Source organism: Ixodes scapularis, unplaced genomic scaffold (genome assembly GCF_016920785.2).
Source record: "Ixodes scapularis isolate PalLabHiFi unplaced genomic scaffold, ASM1692078v2 PGA_scaffold1__304_contigs__length_218370807, whole genome shotgun sequence".
NCBI classification, from domain to species: domain Eukaryota; kingdom Metazoa; phylum Arthropoda; class Arachnida; order Ixodida; family Ixodidae; genus Ixodes; species Ixodes scapularis.
The window spans coordinates 35,490,848-35,509,324 of NW_024609846.1; the positions used below are offsets into that span (position 1 = coordinate 35,490,848).

At 45.9% G+C, this 18,477-nt stretch overlaps 1 protein-coding gene across 1 annotated transcript in view; it reads right to left on the reverse strand.

The window, feature by feature from the left end:
* Positions 1–17,248, reverse strand: part of LOC120844653 (chymotrypsin-like elastase family member 2A) — a 59,153-nt gene extending 41,905 nt beyond the window's left edge. Inside the window, exon 1 of the mRNA XM_040216529.1 lies at positions 17,168–17,248. Coding sequence (XP_040072463.1) covers positions 17,168–17,222 — 55 coding nt within the window. The 5' untranslated portion in view covers positions 17,223–17,248. The remainder of the gene's footprint in view (positions 1–17,167) is intronic.
* Between the last annotated feature and the right edge of the window lie 1,229 nt (positions 17,249–18,477).

The following is an 18,477-nucleotide window of genomic DNA, read 5'->3' on the forward strand; positions in this document are numbered from 1 at the left end:
TTAGCGCCACCACTCCGCACTGCGCATGTTTCGTATTTTGATTTACGCCACTACTCCGGAATAGTGTCAGCAGTCGAGACAAAATTTACTGCTGTTTGCGCGGGGTATGTTTCTGGCTTGCCGGGTACCAACTGAAATATGTCCAGGGACTCTATGAACCCAGGGCAACCGTCAACGAGCCAGCAATGTGCTAGTGCTACCAAGGATATGAATGATGATAATAACAAAGAAGAACTACCATGGCCGGCGTACAGAGAGTATTTTGCTGTGGTGGAGGCGGTTACTAACAACTTGACCGCAGAAAAAGGCACTCTGTTGCCTCAACACCTACTCGGCAATCAAAAACCTGTTCCGGCGAAACAGCACAGCAATCCCATCCAGCGCGTTAGACGAGCCCCTGTTGAGCAAGGACAGGGACGTGTTCGTTATCAAACAAGGGAAACTTTCAGACACTAATTTAGAGAAGCAACTGCTGCTAAGTTACAATATGAAGTAAAAAGCACACTGTTTAATTTCATGCAACTTGGTGAAAAGCGTTCTCTAGTTTTTCCTAATTTTTTGTGTTATAAAAAAGTAACTAAAAAGTAGCGTCGTTACTTTTTAAAAGTAACTGTAACTGTAACGAGTTACTTTTTTGTTGCGGTAACTGTAACGGTAACTTCGCAACTTTTTTTAGAAAGTAACTGTAACTGTAACGAATTACTTTTTAAAAGTAACTTACCCAAGACTGTCTATAATACACGGCGCACTATCTTTTCATGAGTAAGCAGCCCCTGGTGTGCGCGAGCACACGCAACGAAATTTTTCGTTATAATATCTCCCATTCACGCTTAATAAGCTCGAATGGGGGATAGGATCACGTCAATTTTGTTGCGTGTGCTCGCGCACACCGGCGGCTGCTGACTCATAGAGAGATAGTGCACCGCTTATTATAGCCACTGAAATGTTCGGTTAACGATCCCTTTAATCTCTCCTGAGTTTTACGCAGCCCCCGCAACAAAAATGAATACTCATTCACCGGTAAGGAAAGGGAGGTATCGCTTATGCATTTTTCGCCTTTTGCCTGGATTTCGAAGGCCTCATGCAGCTCTCTAGAAACCCTATCCGGGTATCGAGCCAGAAATCTGGTTTCGTCAAATGACAGGGCACATGGACAACGACCGCAGTGTTCGGCAAGATGTCCCGATGGATTGGCTTTCGTCGCCGTGGCGTGTTCACGTGCACGATCACCTAAGCACCATTCCGTCTGGCCGATATAAGACGAGCCGCATGATGTTGGAATTTTGCAGACACCACCCGTAGTATTTTGTGCGGTGTTTGGTATCACACATATCTTTCGATACATTGAGAGTGATGATCCTTCGGCACAGCCTCGCCAGCTTATTGCATGTAGTAAACACAACAGGCACCTCGTCGCGCAAGGCAACTTTCTTAATATTATGCGTGAATGTGTCGGTCTATAAGACCGACACATTCACGCATAACGCGGGCTTGTTTGTAAACAGCGTGTCGGTCTATAAGACCGACACGCTGTTTACAAACAAGCCCGCGTTTACCCACACCAGGTGTGGGCACTGCGCATGCGCAGAAACCGAATTCGAGTGAACTGAAGCATCTACGCATGCGCAGTGCCGTCGTCAGCGCCACCGCAGCTGCGTGACGCCAGGGACGCGTGTTGGTCTATACGGGATTAACACCAGCCTCGTCGTATTCTGTCGCGGAACTGCCTTTGTAATCCTTTAATCATATTTACCGGGCTTTCTGCCACCTCGGCCACAGTGGCCTGGGGGAAACCCGCTCTTTTAAGCCTCGCAACCTGCATATCGAAACTTTTCTTGTTAACTCTTGTGGAGAGGGGACGCCGGCCTGTACCTTCCACTGCATTGCCAAGAAAAGTTGTCGCGGAGTATAGGGTTTGTAAAGAGCTGAATGGAGGCCTAGGAAATCCAGGCAAAGGGCGAAAAATGCATAAGCGATACGTCCCTTTCCCTATCGGTGAATGAGTCTCCCTCTTTGTTGCGGGGGCTACACAGAATTTAGAAGACATTATGTGTGAGCTTAAATATGTTTATTTGATCAGTATCACAAATAAAAAAACATTTGCTAGTGCGCTATGATGTATTTCCTCGTCTTCTTGTTTTTTGGCGCTTTTTTAGTTGATAATGCACCAACTTCCCAAATTGCTACCTCAGTGCTTTATGCCAGTGTTGGCGATAAAGCGTTAGTAGTCACGGTGCCACCGGTTACCGTAAGTTTTTTCGATGACGTTCTAGCGTACTCATTACATCCCTGAAAGAGTTAGGGTACTTGCCTTACTTATTTTGCGTAACGTGTAGCGCAGTAGCGTTATTCGGTACATTTTCTTAAAAAAAATTAACTTCAATTTTGGTTGGCGTTTCTAGGCGCCAAGCCATATAGAGCTTGGAGTTTCTAGCGTTTACGGCTATGCATACCTGTGACGTCAAAGGAGTTAAACGTGTTAATTAACAATTACAAAAATAACGCAAAAGTAACCTCCATTACTTTTTAACGGTAACGGTAATTCGTTCCATTTACTTTGAGGTAAGGTAGGACGCCAACGCGTTTCTTTTATTTGGAAGTAAAATGTAACGTATTTCGTTACTTTATTTCGTAACGCCTAAAACACTGCTATTGACTAACAATAGTCGTACCGCCACCTCTTTTGATCAACTTCATTAACTGCTTTAATTCCTCCATTTACAACGTAATATCTAGCCGCACTTTCTTCGAGATTATTTTCTAAGAAACTTATTGTACTTGTTGAGTCGAGGAGGTAGAAATGTAAAGAAATTTTCAGAGTTCAGTGACCTCAGAGGCCTGAAGCATTCGCAGACTTATACTCACCCTGCAGGCGCTGCCATGCACATGACCTCCACAGAATATTTGTGAAATTACTCTTACTCCTCTTGCTCTGCAATCTCGGTTTGACAAGTACTGCACCCTAGTTTGCTTCAATTCTGCTGAACCTTGTCTGCCTGTTTGAAAAAGAATAGGAAAAAATGCACGTTGAAATTTATATAAATACGAATAATTACAAGTGATATACCGTGTACAAAGAGGCGACCTCCTTATCTTAAAAGGGCACCTGTTGTTCTGTTGGTTCGTTCAGGTAGTCTTATTCTGTTCTCCCTTGGGTATGTGTACGTCCAATACGTAAAGTTCCCAAATGCAGCAACTTTATATTACCTAATACATGAAAGCCTTTACAAGTGTTCTTTTAAGGTTTTGCTTGTGACGTTGCCTTTAGCATTTCTCATACCTGCTTTACATTTTTATAGCGAAAATGGATATTTATGCTCTCGTACACTACAATATTCTGTTGCTATAATATTGGTTGCAATAAACTAAATATGGCTAGATATTCGTAATCGTATAAGGAGCACATAAGGAGCGCGTGAGGAAATAGAGTATGTCCAAAGGTTCGCTATTGAGAACAGCTGCAGTCACAAAATATAAACACACACTCACACACACACACACACTCTTCCCTACGCCTAGGTAAGATTCAAACAAAAATGTGTGTATTTAGTCTTGTTTTTAGAAGCATTATGCCTCTTCAATAAAAATATATTAAAAACGTGGATGTCATTCAATGTGAAAATAATTAATCACGATCTTTCTCGGTTGAATGCCCAGTTCCCATCAGATCGTTAAGTGCTAGAAATAAAGCTGAGATTATATCAAATATGGGTTTAACAGGTCGCAAAATTTCTAAGGAAGAAGTGGCGCACAAAAAACCGGTGCTTACTTCTTCAAAATAATTGTTATTAAGCTTAATAAACTATAGCTCTGAGACTAGGAGAAAAACAAAGATGAAAGAGAGCAAGAACAGCAGTCTCAAACACTGCCCAGCTCTGCTTAAATGGTATGCAAATCACAGTGATCAAAATACTCGCGCAACTATTTATGAAAACTTGGATTCTTTAATTCATTGGATTAAGTACGGTTCATTCATCTGCACATATTGGTTTATATCCCCCTCGGAGACCACGTACGATGACGTGAAGTGCCCGTGTTGTATATATATATATATATATATATATATATATATATATATATATATATATATATATATAGTAATGAAGTCGCACTTCGAAACGTTGCTGGAGTTTTAAAGCACTTAGTGAGTCGACGTTTCGGCCTGAGACAGGCCTTCTTCAAGACTGGTGGCCAAAATCGCTTACAGAGTTGTTTTCGGTTTGCACACCCGGGTCGCGTCACGTGTCACATCATGTGTAAAAATGGCCAAGTAAAACCGCTGCTATACTCCCTCCCACTCCACGCCCGGCCGCAGCAGACGCCGCCAGCCATCTGAGCCAACCAAAGACCGCGTCAGTTTTCGTGACCCTAGGAACGGAGTGCCATCACGTGCGGAAGGCACAGTCACGTTCAAATAGTTGGATCGGCCCAGATGGACAGCAACGCACGCCGCAAAAGGATGTAAAGCCAAACAAAGCTCAGTAGAAAGAAAAGGAATGAAAGAAGCGCATACAGTAAATCAACGCCTACGCGCATAGACAACCATCCTGCATTAAAAAAAAATTGAAAAAAGCGCACACAGTAAACAAGAAACGCTCGGCCGAAGCGCATAAGCGAATTTCCTGCATTACAAACAAACAAACCAAAAAAAAAAAAAAGAAACACGCAAATTTAACAGTGTTAACCACAGTCCCAGAACATTCAAAAAGGAGCAACAGGTGGAAAATGCCTGTTGAAGGTCATGACCCGTTGACTCATTGACAGGTAATACAGAAATGCACACGGAAATATTCGAGGGTTGTACTAATGGGATTGAATTAGCTATAGTCACTCCGCTACAGGGCGATCAAGGTAAATTGCATGCATAGAGGACATTATACCGGGATCTTCATTAATACCGGCCCGGATTGAATTAAATTTGTAAATCAGGTTCGATTCTCTCTGCTCGCGATGACGGTTGCTTTTGAAATTGGATTGTAAAAATGTAACGTCCAGTTTGTAAAATGTGTGTTTAGGTAAGGCCATATGTCTTGAAAGGGGGAGTTTGGGAAATGAATTTACATGCGTCCAGTTATTGTTAACCCTCAATCGGAAAGGTGTGCTGGTTTGGCCCACGTACTGCTTACCGCAGGTGCCACATGTCGGGAGGTATATCACATTACTTGTGCCGCAGTTTAAGTTTCCGTGGATTAGGTAGGTGAAATTAGAATTGGAACTCTCTACTGTGGTTTTAGGTGTCACGTGTTAACACACCTCGGAATTGGTTCTTCCACAAGGGCGAGCGACTGCCAGTGCTTTCAGTGCAAGTTGTATTAGACCTAACTATGGCGTCCTTATAAGATTGCGTGGGCGTCTGTAGACTACTCGGGGAAAGGAAAGGATAATCCATGCTAGGCGTTCACTTTGTTGTAAGATGTTAAAATGTTTTCATAATATGGGTGTGACGTTCGGAGGCTTTTTGTTGAAAGTTAGTACGAGGTTCGCCCGACACTCCTGTGTTCGAGGGCTCCGCTCACTCAACAAGAGACCACGATCAAGGACCTGTGCCTTATTGATCGCATCGTCTATGATCTTTTCCGTTTATTTCTGTTCTTTCAGGACTTGTCGTAATGGATCGGTGTTTGTTTTAAAATTGTCGTTCTTTGAACATATACAAGCCTACGAGCCTGACTATAAGGTATGCTAACGAAGGAATGTCCTTACAGCATATAGAATAGACCTGGGAATATCGAGTACGCATATCCCTACACTGAATGAAAGCCTACCTGGGGTACAATTTTGTTAAACATAAAGACAACCAGTTACTACAAGCCATAGAACCATCGCAGCGAAGGATGAAGCTGAAAATAGCAAATACGACTGGATCTAAAAAAAGACGCAATATACCCAGGGTCAACAAACGAGGCCGGCGCTACTTCAGACCATGCAAAGTGCGTCGTCGACTTGCGAATTTGAACTACGAAGGGATGCCCGACGGAGCATGAACTTCATCGCGTCGCCCTCCAAGACCAGAAGTCGTCCACGTCGTGCGCCTCAAGCCGTACTACGCTCGATAGGACTGTGGTTTACAAGCCTCCGTACTTTGCCATTGCTTTGGTTTGTTTTTCTGATTTATTTCCCGTCAAGTTGCATCGGGACGACGCTTTTTATAAATGGGGGAGTAATGCAACACGCGTCGCCGAGCGAGAGCGTGCGTGGCCGAATGGTTATCGCGCTCGACTGTCGCACGGAAGATATGCGTACGATTCCAAGTAGCAGAATGGTCTTTTATTTACTCTTTCTACTTGTCGTTCTCTCAAGTTCGAGAACTTTCTCGCCTCATCGAGTTACGAATGTCCTACGCGCCGAACGTTCTAGGCCGAATGTTCCAGAAACCCACGCCGCTACAAAAGGTGCTCTCCGTGACGAACCAGAGTAAGTCTCGCCCCGTTCGATTCTGCTGTTACGCCGTTATCGACGCCCGTGACGCTCTATTATTATCTTCTATTTCCTCTATGTTTTGGGCACAAGTTAGCCCATTAAACCTTTCGTTGGATTTAGTTTTCATCGCCTCATCAATTCTCATTCATGACAATATATCTGCTTTACCAGACATTTGAAAAGAAATAATGATTTTTACCCTACTCTGACGACAGTGAATATTAACAAAAGCCTCTTAATGTGCCCTTCAGTCACTTCCTCACTATGTCTGTGAAAGAATGATCGCATTAAGGCCCTATATATAGATTGCATTTCACTGCCCTTAAAATGTAAAAAAAAAAAATAGAAACCAGCGATATCTAGTTTTTTCAAACGTAGTGATTAGCTCTCGAAGTGCTCTGTAAATGGAAGGAGAGGTGGGAGGGGGGTGTGGCAGGGGCAGACGTACGAGAATTTCTTAGGGTGTCTCGTTTTCAAATGAAAGTGTCGAGATATTTTTGGGTAGTCTTACGTTCTGTTGCTCCCCAACCGAGAACGAACACCTTCGATGTTTTGGACAGTTCTTCGTGGTTTTCGGGCAAGCACACTGGCTGTATGGTCGTCGTCGTATTCACCTTGCTCTTCAACTTGATGATTGCGATGTCCTGCATTAAACCCTGTGAGAAGAAGGCGGTCTGTTTGGGTCATGTCTCTACTCCATGCATCTGACACGAATCGAGGCTAATGCTTACTACGGCACACTATTGTCCGAAAGTGCAGGACGAATTTGAGCACAGAAATATATAGTACTGAACTACGTCCACCCTGACTTGTTTTCAAGGGGAAATCGTTCACAGGCTTCCGTGTTCGAAACAGACTTTTCTTCTAGGCCAAACAAATCATTGCCTCTTACGTAACCCAAACGTTTCCCCATGCCCATGCTGTATCGCAAATGGTGAAACAAGTTGAGAAATCTCAACATTTTTTGTAAGTTCGCTCTCAGAACAAGACATACAGAGATTGTCTGCCCACCATTGCCGGTATTAAAAAAAGATTTACATCTTGCAAAACTAATTTAAATAAAACAGTCCAACAATACGGACGAAACAGCAAACGAAACTGCAAACAGTCAAACTCGAGGTTCCCGAGTTTTCGATGAAAAATGTTGGGACTTTCCGTTTTATCTAAGCGTTTATCTAATGACTCACAAATTTCGTCGGTTATCTACAGGGCTGGCCAGATAAAAAATAATAATTGGCCATTGTAGCTGACGGGCGCCGATTCACATTGCTACCCATAATGTGACAATATAGGCAACCTGCAATGCTGTTTGGTTTGGCGCCATCTAGCGACTGAAGCAAGAAATATTGGGTACCCATGGGAGTGGCGGCTGCATCGTTAAAACGTGAGCGCTTACTCCGGTGGCGCCGCTTAGCCTAGTGTCTGAAGCAAGAAATACTGGGTATCCGAGGAAGCCGTGATTGCGATACGTGCCAGTAGAGCGGAAGCTACGGCCCTGGCGGGCCAATCGGAACGTGACTGCGTATCACCGGAGCGCGCCTAAACTGCGGAGAAGTATCAGGCTTTTCGCTGCGTCATGCTCCAATATGTGTGCGTTGCGCTCGTATACGTCCAGCATTTCGAAGCCTTCGGCACACAATATGGGGCTTATCGTTCACCCTTTGCCAAGTTATAACGAGACAGGGTATAACTGTGCGCTCTCACGCTGCTGGCGCCGCCTGGCCGTTGCCGGTTGGCTATATGCTGAGGGCAAGTTCGTCTGCCTCTTGCGCATGGGTTCCGGCGACGTCTAAACGCAGAGTTCAGATTGGCACTGATTGGAATGACATTGGGTAAACTTCAGTGCCAGCTGTCTCGAGGTCTACCCACTATGCTGCCAGTCAAATCCAATCAAAGGACGGCATTTTGACGTCTCCGCAATCCATGCGCAAGAGGCAGTTGAACTTGCGCTCCTTGTGTTCGCTGACAGTTGAAGAAACACAGGGCGTGACGAATCCCGAGCACAGCATTATTGCTGCGAAGCTAATAGATGGCTTTCGGGAACCCTTTTCAGGCATAGGATACGTACGATGGGCCCTCCAGTACGAGCTGCGCATGTGCCCCGGCAGAGGACTCACACATTCCCAGTTCGTACCGGAGGACCAATGGACCTTTTCCACATACCGACGGCACCAGGCGGTGGCTGCACGAACTAAAAATCGAGGAAGCGACCTACCTGCGCTACCAATCGATAATGGGAGCTACGCTACCAGTTTCTTCCCTCTCTGAGCAGCGGCGCCTGCCCAACGCAACTTTAAAGAGGGGCATCCAAGGCGTCCACCCAAACGTCGTGTTTTGCTTTCCGTCGACGTTCTTTTTTTGTGTAACACAATTATATATATGCTGCAATTACGTGTTCTACTCGCTGATATACAGCCTCCTTCCGAATTTCCTCGATTTTTCGTTCCTACTTCCGCCGCTTGGCAGCGGGCGCTCGCGCGTGCGCAGAACGCTTCTCGGAAAAGGTCCATTGTACATGTGGAGAAAACACGTCAAGCGACTCCGATGTCTCGGACGGAATGTCTTTAATCACGCGCGCTCGCGACCAATCAGCGTTTAAGCATGGCGATGGTACTGCGAGCTAAAAGAGAAAATAAAATAGAACAAAGTGGGCCCCCGCGGGTCCCATACAGCACACTATCGGACGTACAAAAACGGTTTCCTAAAACTCCCTAATGATGCTAGTTAGATTAGCCGATAAGACCGCTCAAAACGCCGAAACATATTAGGCAATTAACCTCGTTTTTTTTTTTGCTTACAATAACAGTACAATAGCTGAGAACGTTAGTATTCAATTTATAACGATGGAACAGTTGGAAACGTTAACGTTTGCCGTTCGTGGCTGTTAAGAAAGTGCCAACAATTCATTGCCACCAGTTTTTCGGGGAAAAACATGTTTACTTTTCAACAAGAGGCTAAATAAATGGCGGCGTGATTGAAATTTACACGTTTCGCATATCTATAGTTTCTCATAGGATCAATAACTGCAAGAGAGGCTCTGCCTACATAAAAACCAAAATCGGGGTGCATAAAGGCTATCACGGAGCCTGTGTCGCTGCGACGGCTGTTTATCAAGCGGCATAATTTCTGAGAAAATGTTCGCCCATACGGCGTGCAAGTCAGGTCTGTCCGCACCTATTGCGCTTCTTTACCCGTTGGATGCCCCCTCGTGCTTTTGTTTCCCCTCCAACCTTAAAAGCGAGCACCGGAGGCGGAGGGGATTCGCCAGTCTCGAATTTTCAGGCGCCGATAAACGTGACGCCGACTACAGCCGCCGTGGCGTCTGGCGCAGCTTGCAGTTGTGGGAGCTCGAAGCTATCAAGTGATTGATGACGTAGCTGATGACGTCAACGGTAGTTTTGGTGGCGGACGACCACGTATTTTTCCGGGGAGGAACTTCCCAATAACAGCTGTTGTTCTAAACAAACGCTTCGCTCAATCTCCAAGGTGACGACGCGAATTATTTTATTAGGCGGAGCTCTATTTTCTTAGATGCGAATCTAAAAAAAAAGAGGCATCGACAGTTGCTCATTTTTTGGTGATATCCAAAAACAGTGCGTTTCTAATGAGTGACCAAGTGACGTCATTCCGGCACGGATCCTATATTGCACTTCTAATGGTACAATCGACTTTAATCAGAAATGTGTTTAATAGAATAGCGCACACTGTAAGATATCTGAACCGTCTACTTTGGCGCAAAGCACTTGGGAAAGCGTAACACTGTTATTTACGGAAAACGCTGCTGAATAAAAAAATTGAAAATACGCTAACCTCTTAAAAAAGCTACAAAAGAATCCACTGGTGGATACTTTGAGAATGGGTTAGCATGACTTTTGGAATTGTCCCACACGTCCCCCTTTGAGAAACGCTAGGAGAGACCTTTTAATTCTTTCTTTTGGCTTTATCTTTCGCGACCTCTATATTGTTTATGTCTTTCTTTGGTCTCGTTACGGGTTCATGGTTAGTATTTCCCAAACGGGGACGTGTGTGGCGCTTTCTAAAGGTCACGCTAACTTATTCCCTAAAAATCCACCAATGATTCTTCCTGGAATCTTTTTCGGCCCCCTATCTGTACTCTGCCTGTTAGAGTACGTCGACACCCTTTGATAAGGTCACCCATATCTCTCCTCGAAACCAAAGCACATTCATAGAACTCGTGGAAGGAACCGCATTGATATCACTTGTGGAGGGAACCGCGTCCAGTAACTACACAAACAGATCGCAGCCCACGCACCGTTACTACGGAAACCCAGAGCGAAGAACAACCAGCGACGGCAGAGCAAACATGAGCACGCCCCCCCCCCCCCCCTTCTACCGCGCCGCGGCAACACCTCTAGGATAACAAAGCCGTAGTGCTGAATGAAATGCCGTCATCAGAGAAGGCCAACCCTGTGCACAGATTGGACACAACGATTCCGTCAACGTTCGGCTCAAGCTTGACTAGAAGCCAAGCTCTGACGCAGCCTCGTTTCCAATCTGTGTCCTGCTTAGCCTTCTCTGATCACGCCGTCTTATTTAACACTACAGTTTTTTTTTCTAGAAGGCGTTGCGTGGCGCCGCCTCCTGTCAGGCTAAGAGCCAGCTGCGCGGGTGACTGACGAAAAAAAAGGGCTCATTTTGTCAAAGACCCTGCGGTGTGTGTCAGTTTAACAGCGCAGGAGTGAGTGGGAGGGGTTGACGTGTGCTGAAGTCAGCGCTTCGGAGCAATGGAAGTTTCGCACGAACCACACCCTCCCCTCCATCTCCCTGTCTCCCTGGCGCTTACAAACGAAAAACACTACCGAGTTTTCCGCAGAAAGAGCGTTTTAAGGCTAACTCATTAAAAAGCAGTATTCGCTTTGGCAGTGAGTATGACCTCTCACTATGACCAGTGCCAAAGTGCAGAGAGTTTTTTGGGTCTGAATGTAAATTCAGCCTCGTAATTTCCTGAGCTGCTCGCTAGATAGCAGCCAGTTGTTCTCCCGAGTGCTTTGTGGGAAAATGTGGGCGCTTCAAAATTTCTAGTGTGAGAAATGAATCCCATCTATCAAAATATTCTGGCGGGCTAGTTGGTTATACATATTAAACTACAAATAGCGCTAGGACGAGGACAGACATCTGTCCTCGTCCTAGCGCTATTTGTAATTTTATGCACATCTATCAAAGCAGCGCTCTAACAGTGTTTTCGGGAAAGGAATTGTGTTTGTTCTGTCATTGAAGTTACCGCCATCTTTGTTTTCTTACCGGTTGGAGACTCGCACGAGCAGCAGGATGGATGCAAATTTCATGGACGCCAACAACAAGCTCAGCTGGTTCTCGTCTTTGGCGCCGGTGTGAACCGAGGTGAATCTTCAAGTTTGCCGGCCGTGTTCCCCTAATTGAAAAACAAGGGAGCCAATGCAAACATATGTAGGGTTTTCACAATAAACCCAGCGTTGTAAACCGAGCCACCGAAATCAACACCTTGACAGAGAAAGCTCAAACGCGCACCAAAGGGGCATTTTACTTGTGCATTTTACATTGCGATATCTTAAGGCGCACTTTCGCTCTTGTGCGAAATAACACAAAAAAAAGCTTGCCAGTTTCATCACCGAGTTAGCGATCTATTGCTATGTGCAAGTGCGGTTTCTTGCTGCTGGATTTACAGCACTATTCTTAATACTGGAGACTCTACATATTACTAAATAATACGCATACTGCTAATGAAAACAATGTCCGCCACGTGGTGCAAATGAAAACAATGACCGCCAGGTGGTGCGAATTTCTGGGCCAGCTTAACACCAAAAGTAGCGCAAGGTGCGTTGATGCACGAGGCACGTGCAACGTGCAGCCCTTGGGAAGATCATGGCGGCAAAGCGCAGCAGTGAGATACATTTCAGACGCCATGAATTTCCCAAAGGTTGCGCGCGGCACGTACCTCGAGCACTTCTACAACAATGAATGGCGCCACTTAGGATAGAGGGGCTTTAGGCCGGCTTAATGTCAAAAGTAGCGCAAGGCGCGTTGATGCCCGTGGCACGTGCAACGTGCAGTCCTTGGGAAGATCATGGCGGCAAAGCGCAGCGCTGAGCTACATTTCAGACTCTACATTCGTCCCGAAAGTGGCGCGCTGCATGCGTCACCAGCATTTCCACAACAATGAATGCACAACGTTTCTCAGGATAGAGGGGCTTTAGTCCGGCTTGGTAGAACAGCTTCTCAGCTGAGACTGGAAGAACGAAAGCAATGCAAAGGCTGGGGCGCGCGACCGTCTTAATACGCCGTTTGATTCCGGCTTAGCTCGCGTATTGCCTTTGGCAGTGCCACGGCCGCTTGATCCCCCCTGTTGGTGCGGCCTGCCGATTTTTTTCTGAAAACCAAAGAGCGCGCGTTAGATGAGAGCTTCTTCCATCTGCCGTGGGGGCGCTGCACATCAGTGAGTGGTCTTTTGAGCTGAAAGCTAGAGAAGGCGTCCAACGCGCCCTTGCTCCGCGACCCAGATAAAATATCTGCCCGTCATTAGGGAGTTTTCGTAGACCGCGTTTCCCCCTCCGCTAAGCCCTCCGCTAAGCCCTCCGTAAGGAAGAAGCCGCTACTGCACCTGCGCGCCCATGGCCTTGACTGTAGAGTTCCGGGCATCGTAGCGGGTTGCGGAGAGCCGTTGCGGGACGACGGAAACGATCTACGAAAACTCCCTATTGGCTTCGCCGATACCGAGGCGCTGCTGGGGTTGCACAAGGCCGCAAAACTCGCTTTCCCCCAACCTTTGTACCGCTTTGCGCGGAGAAGGTATCGTAGTGTCACCCTCTGCTCGCGGGTGTGGTTTGTGTTGGCATTTCGGGGGCTGCCAGAAGTGGAAGTGCGCCATCTAGTTTTGAGTGCCACACGGCGATGAAATCTGCCAGCTCCACTGGTGAAACAGGAAGTACTGCATTTCCGGAGGAAGCTCTTTGTGTGCTTTAGAAAATTCAGCACTTGATGAAGTACAACGAAGTCCCTTCCGAACTTGAATTCGCACCGCTGACTTACATGGCTGGCCACTTGGCCTTCATTTGCGAACAGAAGGTGACCATATTTCTTTTTGTAGAACTTGTAGTAATTTTAAAGTAATTAGCTGGAACTTTCATCCTAGCAGAGGAATAGAAATGTCTGAGCGAAAACAAAGGAGGGTTATGTGCAGAACCCGCAAAACTTTGCAGCTGACGTGTCCTGGATGCAAGCTGCAACTTACGCGAAATGCATCACGTGACGGAGCATATCAGCTTGTGTTTAGCCTCGACCAAAGAGTACTCAGATATCCACGACCTGAAGCTGTCTGGCTGTGCAAGCTCGTCGGCACATTTGTTGACAGGGCTCTACAGTGGGCGGAGATTCGTCGTTGTGGACGGAGTTGCAATGTCAATTCGAGCGCTGGACTTCCACACCTTATGGACTTCCCGCTGATGTGGTGCACTAACTGCAGAGACCCCCACCACAGCGAAGAGCTTGGAATTCTTTTTGGCGCTCAAAAAACAAGGACAAAGAGACGAGAAACAGACAGCACAGTGCGCTACTAACAACTGATTTTATTACATGAAACAACACTTTTATACCATCCGAGTTTCTGATTTCGCTCCACCACTAGCCAACCCGATGCCAGGCCGTGTCATTGAGGAACGAACGCGCCTTGTCCAGTAGATCAATTGAGGCAACGCTGAAACATGCTGCATTACCCTTCTTAATCTCATCTGCCTCGATTTTTTCCATCACAGTTTTTTTCTTGTGCCGTGCCAAAATCTTGCACTCGATAAACAACGGCTCACACTTGCAGCTTTGACAATGATCAGACAGATAACCGTCCCGATAATCAGTCTGTCTGTCTGATCATTGTCAAATCTGCAAGTGTGAGCCGTTGTTTTCCGAGAGCAAGATTCTGGTACGGCACAAGAAAAAAACTGTGAGGGAGATAGTCGAGGCAGATGAGAGTAAGAAGGGTGGTCCAGCATGTGTCAGCGTGGCCCCAATTGATCTACTGGACAAGGAGCGTGCGTTCCTCAATGACGCGGCCTGGCACCGGGTTGGCTAGTGGTGGAGCAAAATCAGAAACTCGGATGGTATCAAAGCGTCGTTTCATGCTATAAAATCAGTTGTTAGTAGCGCACTCTGCCGTCTATTTCTCGTCTCTTTGCCCTTGTTTTTTGAGCGCTAAAATGTATTCCAAGTTCCAAAACCAACTAGCCCAACAATCTATTCCACAGCAAAGAGCTCTGCGAGCTCTTTCTTAGGAAGCTCCTCAGACCTTTTTTAGCAAACTGGGCTGATGACCTGAAAGCTCTCCAAAGAATATATTGAGGCTTTCGCAAAAGCCTCTTTCCCGAAAGGTGCTACGCTTGTGAACTATACGACTTTCATAATCTCTTTGGAAACAATGAAGGTTATATTGCCAAAGATATGCACGAGGAATCAGTTTTTTTTTTGTCCTTCACAGATGAATAATAGGCACAGCTCGAGCCTACTCGGATGTCGGTTTAAACTGGAAATTATACGGCGTAGCTATATCCAACTATAAATCTTATATTCAGTGGTAATAGAAACGGAGCAACTCTTACGGGAACAAGAAAACGACAATTCGCTCATACTGCCAGATGAATGTGGTTCTAACGCGCAGCCTGCAGCTGATTCTTTCAGCCAGTGAGCTCCTCGTCTAAAGAATCGTGTGCTTTTATTCTACACAGATTTGTCACATTATTCATGCAATCTGGGGCTCGTTTCAAGTGAGACTTGCCACTGCACGAAAATAATCTAGATAGCCACACCGGTCCGGGCCGGCCGGACTGCTCATCTGTCGCCGATAACGAGCGCCACGGCTGGCCGTGCGGGGTATAGTAGAAATATCACTCTCACCGGAGGAGTGGGGCATACGGCTGGCCGCTCCCAGGGGGGGGGGGGGGGGGGGTCCTAATCGAGAGGCCGTGGCAGTGCTTTCTTTCAACCAGTCTCAGCTGAGACGCCCATTTTAGCAACCCGCCCTTGATTTGCTCAAGAATGCTGGTGAGCGAACCTGCAGCTACATCTTTCTATACTATAGCTGCTAGCTGCTGTCGATTTCGCTGGAGTCGCCTATAATCCCTAAGGGCTTAAAAAAAACAAAAAAACATTAGGGCGTGGAGAGTTATGATAATTTTTTGTCAATGCGTATAGGCAATGAGATTTATGAATTAGCTGATAAAGACACCGACACAAGTATCGTAAAGCAAGGACTGTAGACATGATAAGCCAAACACAGCGTTTCCTCCAATGTCGGGGACTATTCGTAGAGCAAGTCGTCTGCTTCTTGCGCTGGAGTTGTGGTGACGTCAATACGAAGCGGAGTTCGGATTGGCTTTGATTGAAAGAATAGTGGGTAGACCTCAATGTTAGATGCCCTGAGGTCTCTAACCACTATTTTTTCTTTTTTTTTCAATCAGCCATTAAGGGCTTTTCGTTCTGACATCACCGCAACCCCTGTAAAAGGAGCAGACGAACTTGCGCCCCGCATAGTTTTAGTACTCTGCAATGTCCCCTCACCAGACGCAGTGTGCAGCAGTCAAAACGTGCTGATCGCTGATCAGGGAACCGCCGCAAACATGAAAGCGTCCTTGCAGTTGCAACTGCGCTTGCCAAGGCCAGCTTCTCGGCACAGCAACCCTACCGCCATAAATGCGGTCTTCGGGCTCGATGAAAGGTGGGATCGAGGGCCTCCCGCATCCATCTAAAAATAATGTTTTTTTTTTTTATTAAGATATAAATATGGCATAGTTGGAACATTGCTTGAAAGAAAAGCGCTGAGTAAACAGGAACAACAAGGAAGAGAGAAGAAGCGCACTCCCAACTGAAGGTTCATTTTCAACAGCATACTATTACTACAGCCTATCAGTGTGCTCCCTTGAAAAGAAAAATTACTTATCTGAGAGTTGTTGTAACGGCGCGCTGATACACGTGCTCTCCCATTGCTGTTTGATGTAAAAACACCTCGCAATTGAGTTTATCCGGCTCAGATATTGTTCTCTTTTCAATTCTGTTTCTGCGATCGTCAAAGTACTGGTTGAGGACTTTGAATCCTTGCGAAGGCATAGCTTTTCTCTTAATTAAGAACAAAAGAAGTTAAAAACCAAATTTTTTGTGTTCAATTTTAATTTCAAGTCGAAAGCCAATACAAAACAAAAATAAAGTGTGAAATATTATTTTCCAAATACCTATCACGTTCAGAAATGTATTTACTTCTAATGACTACTAAGCTATGTCAGGGCATCAGCGGCATTACCACATCTGCCCGAAGTTTTTCCAAATTAAATAAAGGTGGTAAATTTGATATTCCCCCAAAAATTAATTTAAAAATGAACACAGAAAAAACAGTCCACAGTTTATATATTGATATAAAGTTATGATTTCTGACTGTTTACTCAAACGCACGCGCCTGCTTATGGTATTATTAGCAAGATTTTCGGAAATAATACCATGAAATATTAAACGTAAATATTACGAAACTATAGTACATAGGGTTTATTCTCAACTGCCTGAATGAACTTCAGGTTCAGAAGTATCATCAAAATGTACGTAATATTTTTAGCTTAACGTAAAATACGGTTCATTTGAAAGCATCAAACCTATGCATACAAACAGAAACACCCTCTAACGGCTCACAACCTGAACAAAGCCTCTAAAAAGTATTTTGCCAAACTTTAAGCCAAGCTCTTTAGATTTAGAAATCAAATAGGTTCAGAATACTCACCGGGTTTCCGACTCCAGACAACGCTCAGCAGATAGGCGAATATCACGAACTTCATTTTTCGGAGAGATCGAGTCAGCCTTAGCCGTGTCCTTTGATAGCTACAAAAAAAAACCGTTAAATAACGAACACGTCGTTTTTTTTTTTGTGTTTTTTTTCTAATTGCTTAGCTGCGATTGTTTCAGCGACGTGACCGAAGCAGCATCGAGTCACACACCATCACGCGAAAAGGGGGGGGGGGGGGGGGGGGGGATAGGGAGGCTAGGCCTCTGTTCGCGCAAATAGAAAGACATGTTGACATTGGCTTCCCAGTAACGAACGTTGTTCGGCTATCACATAGTCGGATTGCCACGGCGGCAGGTAAGTTGGTTTAGGCAATGTAAGGTCGCCTCTCATATTTGTTTTGAATGATAGTTCAACCTGCTAAAAAGACCAGCGCGTAGAAATAAGACAAACACGGGAGCTTATGCTTGTCTTCTCTTTTGTGTTTGTCTTTTTATTGCTTTTAGCCATGGTTGAAAACGTCCAACAAGTACGTTGACCGTTCATATCTGTTTTGTACGTTCGGGACGCCAGAGCAAAAGCAGCGACGTCGAATGTCAACGACTGGGGACGCTTAATTCCTGTCTTCTTATTGTATCGATTCTGCGTTGTGTTGTACTTTTAAAGAGCGTAAAGTTCGTCAGTCCCTATGCAAATCTGGTGTCATCGCTGTCGAGGAGAAATGTTGCCAGTGCAGCACCACTACAGCCAGTGAAGACTCAAAAATAAGCGCATTGCGTGGGCTCGCACGTCCACACTCCTTGCTTCCCCATTTGTTCTTCGGCGTTCTTATTAGTAAACGTCGCACTCATATGGGCCATGGAGCGCTAACAGGGCACCATGGGTCGCCACAACCAGCGTTTCTTGAGCATGAACATTGGCTCCGACGTCAGGCGGCTGCGGTGGCGCTGCTGTCGACCTGGCGCATGCGCAGAAAAGTTACTTGACGCGGATGCGGTCGCTCCGCACCCGTACTGGTCACACCTGCTGTGGGCAAATGCGGACTCGTTTGTAAATGGTGTGTATGTCTAGAGTAGCTTGGGCTCTTTAACGTACATAACGCAATACTCGTAGCAATGCCGCGACCGCACGCCGGTGTATACGATGCTCGTTCAGATCGGCACGGGCTGACGCCACGTACAATAACCCTAGCGTGTGCACTTTAATGTTTACGTGATCACCGACAAGGCCTGCGAATGACGTCACTATTGGTGAACACCCGACCCGCCCCGAGCGGGAAAAAGCAGGCTGAAGGTCGACGAAAGAGGCCG